The following is a 6,000-nucleotide window of genomic DNA, read 5'->3' as shown; positions in this document are numbered from 1 at the left end:
CCCATATCTCCACCATGGAGCTCTCAGAGGGCGCAGGGGTGGCAGGAAGAAGTGGAAAAGTGGAAATAAAATAAAATAAACAAACTTTCTTTCACCTTCTGGACGAGGAGCAGGGCCTGCAGGAGGAGAGTCTCCGCTCAGCAATGAGCACACATCATCCGGTCATTCCACAAATATTCAGCTCCCAGTTTTCCGACAGTCAGCGCACAGCTCCTCTGTCTAATCCCAAAGACCTGAAGGTCCAGACGCCTCCAGCAGCCTCAGACAGCCGGTGGCCTTCTGACGGACTCTGGAGGAGCTCTACATCCCTGTAGGACGCCTGGAGATGTCCACATCTATCACCGTTATCTGAATCCAGAGCAGGAAGAGATGAGCTGTCACCTTTTTCTCAGTAAGCAAAGAATAAAAGGACTATCTTAAACTTTAGCCAGCTGTCCCGTTTTTTTTTTTTTTTATTTATTAATTTTTTTTTTAAGTTTTCCTCAATGTTTCCTCAGATGCCGGAGTTTTTCCGTGGACTGGATCTCTGGCGCAACTAGCCGACTAAATGAAAGAAGTTGTGCTGGTAGTGGTGTGGGAGACAAAATGCAGTCGCAGAAAAAAAAAAAGTGAGCTGGTCTCGGTCGGCTCCTGCGTAACTCCGAAAATCTAGCGGTTTGCCTGCTTGACTCTGTCACTCTCAAACTCGCTCCGTTTCAACCCCAAGTGCGCCCATTCCAGTCTGTCTGCGCTCTGGTCCCCGCGGTCCTAGCGCATCCAGCCCAGAGACACAGAGACACACAGACACACACACACACACACACACACACACACTGTGTAGGCTACTTGCCCTAAAGAAAAACAGTCTTTTGCAGCCACTAATAAATTCAAATCTGATTCTTTTGGTTTCTATACATTATGTATGATGGCTGACTGAGTTTTCAAATTGCAGGTGACACAAGATCCAGCAACGTCATCAAATGAAAGAACATGGCGCAGCAGTAATAAGGGTGGAGGTGAAATAATAAGTTTATAGAAACTGCTTTGGTGCCACGTTGCTGTTTTGCTGCTTATTTGGTTTGAACTGTGTGTGTCTGTCCAGGGTGTAGCGGACAGGAAGGTCTTGATTTCACAAGTTATGAATGAGAGCTGAAGTCTCTTGAGTATTGTGTGTTTGAGCATATCAAAGCTTTTCATTCAATCAGCGGGAAGGAGAGGAAGCAGCCTAAAGCACTCTATAGATACACTGCAGTCAATCCTGTATTGTTACTGCAGAGAGACGAAGCAGTTCAGTCTGTTCTGGAGGAGAGACTATAAGTTGATGATGTGAGGAACACCTTAACAACAGATCAGCAGCATGCTGATATTTGCAGAAGCCAAATGCTTTGATTTAGGGAAAGAAAAATATGACATTTTCCCTACAAAAGAATCACAAACAAAAAAAAAACAAAACAAAACAAAACTAAACAAAACAAAACACCCCCCCAGAAAAAAAAAAGAAAACACACAGAGGATCGTAAACTTCCTTAAACTCTCCTTTTCACATTTTTTGCCTGTGTGTATGGAAAGTTCCCAAAATCCAGTAATGGATTTCTGTTTTAGAAATACTTTTTGATATACGAGAGGCCAAGGGAGGATGGAGACTGTGGCGATTTGAATCTGGAGAATATTGCAAAATACGAGAAGGTGAAACAGGAAAGCTTTTGAAAAAGGACTTTATGCAATTGAGCTTGACATGTATTCACTGACATATCCAAACTGCAGGCACCTCAGTCATGCAAGCAATATAAAGGGGCACTGTGCTCTGACCCACACAGTGGACCCCGGGTTTGTTATTCCTGTATATGATACTGTATGCTGGAGCAGGCTCAGACAGCCAGTGTGATTATTGAAAGAAAAGCACAAGAAGTAGATGGGCGCCCACTCAGCAACGAAACAGAGGGCTGTTTATCCAAGCTGTTAAATAAGGCTTCAAGTACAACACCCCCCTCCAACTGCATAGGCCCAAATCTCTCTCATCTGGAGAGCACAGTTTCCATTTAGAATGTCACGTTCCAAACTGCACATTACATCAAATTGTACTTAATGGCATCCAGACAAACTTTAATGTCGTTCCAAGATTTTCTCTCCATGCTCCCCACAGCCCCTTCGCTCTTATAGCCAAGCAAGCAATCTCTCCTTCTCCCCTGTTCCACATCTGGACTCCATTCCAGGTGGGGTATTGAGAAATGGAAAGGTAGAACACAGAGAAGCTTGGAGACTCAAAAAGTTAAGACTGAGATAATGTCTTCAGGGAGGCTTTGATGGAAGTTTTCGTGATGGCAGAAAACATGAAAAAACAAAAAACCAAAAAAAAAAAAAAAAAAAACATCAGACAACGTGCAAGACGGCTGATGCGGACTCCTCTCGGGCATGTTCCACTTGTCCTCAGAAGTCACACACTGCAGCAAGTATAGTTAAAAAAAGAAAGGTGGTTTCAGCACAGAGACATGAGGCAGACTGAGTGAGTGCAGCTCAGGCTCATGTTTCTGCTCGTAGATAAACAGAAGAAATCATCCAGCAGGGATGCAAACATTCAGCCTTGATCTGTGGCCGGGTATTTCTTGAGGAACCCGTGACATCTAGTGGTGTGAGAGCAGCAGCACACAGGGGCCCGGCCCCACAGTGCTGCAGTTCTTGGCATTTCCTGGCATTTCCTGGCATTTCCTGGCATTTCCTGGGTGCATGGCTTTAATCAAAGATTTATGGTGGACAATAAAGCCATTTTAACAATTCGTTGGGTCATCAACTCATAATTTGCTGAATTATAGTCAGTAGCAGATACAGTCCAGTATAAATACTGAAAATGTATTTTTTTTTAATGGGCCAATGTACAGCTGGATTAAGAGAGAACACACGAACACAAACACACACAAAAATCTGTCTCTCCAAGCAAAGGGACTGTATGACAGAGTCAGCTGTTCTGATTTTGGAGGGTCCACTGTTGCTCCCTCCCTTATTTTCCAGTTTCTTTGTTCGGGTTTGAAGCTGTAGTGGTGCTACCCCCCTCTGTTTGTAAAGTGTATTACATGAGTGACAGAGCTGTAGATCACTCCAGGGTGCTGTTGGCTATGATCAGCTTTACATATCACATTCAGCAGTTCAACATGTTACTCACCTTTGTAATATGCAGAAAGGTCTTTAGCAGACGACGCCCTAGTTGTTGAACCTGTCTTCTTCCAGCAGTGATGTGGATGCTCCCATCTTTTATTAATACTAAATCCATCCAGCAGTAAACGATTGACCTACAAGTTCATATATCAAGGGTGACTTGGAATCATATTTCAGTCTCAGTCCAACCCAAGGGGGGAGACCTGTGGAGTTTTGTTTTTTTTTTAAATGTACAACACAAAATCTTCATCTTTGTATAAGTGAAGTCCCTAATGGAGAATTTTACAGAAACAGTGAAACAGTGTGTTTAAGTAATGAGGGATAGTGTAAAGTGAAAATAGCTTCCAAAACAATCACATTCACTGAAAAAGTTTCAGATTGTGCGATTTTATTAGTGCCACATGAAATGAAGACATCATAATGTGTCTGTGAGTACTGCTGTGACTGGACAAATATATCAATCCTTTTCACACCAAATGCCCCGTGCATACATGATGCATTTTAAATGGTTTGTATTATAGAAAACAGTTTAATCACAAAAACATCAAAAATATTTTATATTGAATGACTCTATAGTCCCTTATAAGCATCAAAACAAGTCAGCAAATATGTTTTTTTCCATTATTTTTACTCATTACTTCTGCTTATAAAAGAAATGCAGAAAAGCTGAAGGGTTTCGGCCAAACTCAAAAACTCCTTGTGTCTGTTATAACTTGGACCTCCCCTCCCCTCTCTCCTTCTTTACTCACGCGGACACACATGCACAGAAGGCATCCAGAAGCTTACGCACTTCAGCATGTGAAAGCATGCACCCACACACACACACCCATCCACACAGCACCGTATGTATATAGTATGGTTTTTAAGATGGCATGCAGTGTAGGTGAGATTTTGGTCCCTTTGTGCCAGCAGGAGTTTCAAATGCTATCCAGATCCTCAAAGAGTCAGTCTTGCTGAGTTCGTCTAAAGTATTTTTTTTTATGTAAATCTGGCCTTCAGAGTGATGTGGCTGGAGTCCATGACAGCTGTGCATCATTAGAGCTAAGATTAACCTAAAGAGACCGTGGAGGCTGAACCTTGTTAAGAAACAAAGCCCTAACTCTGATACAATTATTAGCAAGGCAAGGAAGTGAATCATAATATTGCAAGAGTTAAATGTGATCAGACAAAAAAGATCCTCTGCCAGATATTTAATCAGTGTCCACTCCATGTCCCATCCCAAGGTCTGTAACTGAGTCATATGAAGTGGATCTTGAGGGCAACAAGCATCCTGAGCGGGACAGATGTGGAGTGGCTGATTCATCGGCGAGGGGACACGGTGGCTTGAGGGGAGCTACCTGGGCCTTGGTACCTCTGTTTGGCGTGCTTCTCACAGTACATCACATCTCCAACCCAAAAGTGACCACGCATCCTCAGGTTAAGGCCGCAGTCTGTGCAGGTGTAGCACTCTGGGTGGCGGAAGCGGTCGTCCGTGATGCGCACAGCCTGTGTACTGTGGAAAGATGAACGCAGTTAGACACCAGTCAATTGGACAACAGTAGCAAAATTTCCAAATTATCATGATACTATAAATGAAGAACATTTTAAGATTCACTGGGATAAGGATTGAATAGGTTAGTATCAGAATGTATAAAACAATGTTACGCCAGTGAGGATGCAACAGCTGGCGACAGACTTACACAATGCTGGTGCCACACTTTTCACAAGTGTGATATTTGCTCACTCCTCCCACTGATGTGGTTGGTTTAGGGGCACTGGGTGAGAGTTTCCCTGGAAACCGCAGGGCTGCCTCTGGAGTCAAACACACGCACACGCATGAACAGAGCAGCTCACAGCGACGCTGTGACAAGCTAGTACTTACTGCCCCGCTGTCAGTGGAGCATGTTTGTGTTTCCCCAGCAGTCATCACCCACAGGACATGGTTCATAAAATAGGTTTCCACACATTGGTCATTATCACGTCATGAAAAAATGTTATTACTATTTGGATTTATTTGCACCTACATCTATCAAGGCAAAGGAGGAAAGGGAGAACAGATGCATTGCATGATATGCGGCTCATATAATGAACTGCACACTGGAGAGTTGCACTCTCCAGCACAGGTGATGACCATATGGAAGTGAGTATTCCTTAACTTGCACTCATTCTGCTTGATGCACATTTGACAGATGATTTCAAGATGGATATGCAGCTGGTGAACAACTGCAGGAGATGATGTAAATCATGTTGCGTTTGGCATGATGGACCAATCGTGACTGCAAAACCCAGTATCAATCTCTAAAATGTTTGCAGTCCATAACTTTTGCTCATCTATGACTATGACTTTTTTTTTTTTTTTTTTAAACTGCTTAAGATGTTAAAAGTTGTACTTTTAAATTACACTGAACAAGTCTGATCCATCCAGATAAAGTTTGTGCACATTCTTAAATGAACATTTGTGCGCACAGTGCTTCTAACCTTTCTCATCAGCCTCCAGGACTTCTTGGAGCATTTTAAAGGTGTTGGACTGACGGGGTGCCGTGCGGGACTCCTTATTCTCTTGGATCATCTTGTACACCTCTGAATCCCTGTCGAACCTTTGCATGGCAAACTCAGAGCTTGAACTGCTGCAGAAAAGAAGGAAAATATGGCTTTAACTATAATCATACTGCAGGTCAAAATCTTTGTGATGTGTTCAGTTGTTAATGTAGATTGTTTATGAAAAGATTTGAGAGTCAGGTTTGAATCCAGAGGAAGTGAATCAAGGGTCAGCAGTTGTCTTTGGGACTTTGACCTCCAAACATGAAGTCTAGAGTTCTCATATCACATGTTCAGTATGCTCAGCCAACTGCCCCACTAGAAGACACTGAAGCTTCCACTGTTGGCCTTTGA

General features: G+C 43.0%; 1 protein-coding gene across 1 annotated transcript in view; it reads right to left on the bottom strand.

Annotated features, from left to right (window-relative positions):
* Nucleotides 1–3,500: 3,500 nt before the first annotated feature.
* pdlim2 (PDZ and LIM domain 2 (mystique)) overlaps nt 3,501–6,000 on the bottom strand; it is a 31,654-nt gene continuing 29,154 nt past the window's right edge. The window contains exons 8-10 of the mRNA XM_029511603.1: nt 5,587–5,735; nt 4,809–4,920; nt 3,501–4,621 (exon numbers count right to left, since the gene is read on the bottom strand). Coding sequence (XP_029367463.1) covers nt 4,429–4,621; nt 4,809–4,920; nt 5,587–5,735 — 454 coding nt within the window. The 3' untranslated portion in view covers nt 3,501–4,428. The remainder of the gene's footprint in view (nt 4,622–4,808; nt 4,921–5,586; nt 5,736–6,000) is intronic.

The sequence above is a fragment of the Echeneis naucrates genome, chromosome 9 (assembly GCF_900963305.1).
Source record: "Echeneis naucrates chromosome 9, fEcheNa1.1, whole genome shotgun sequence".
Classification (NCBI taxonomy): domain Eukaryota; kingdom Metazoa; phylum Chordata; class Actinopteri; order Carangiformes; family Echeneidae; genus Echeneis; species Echeneis naucrates.
Note: the sequence above shows the minus strand (reverse complement) of the source record. Positions and strands in the feature narration are given on the sequence as shown.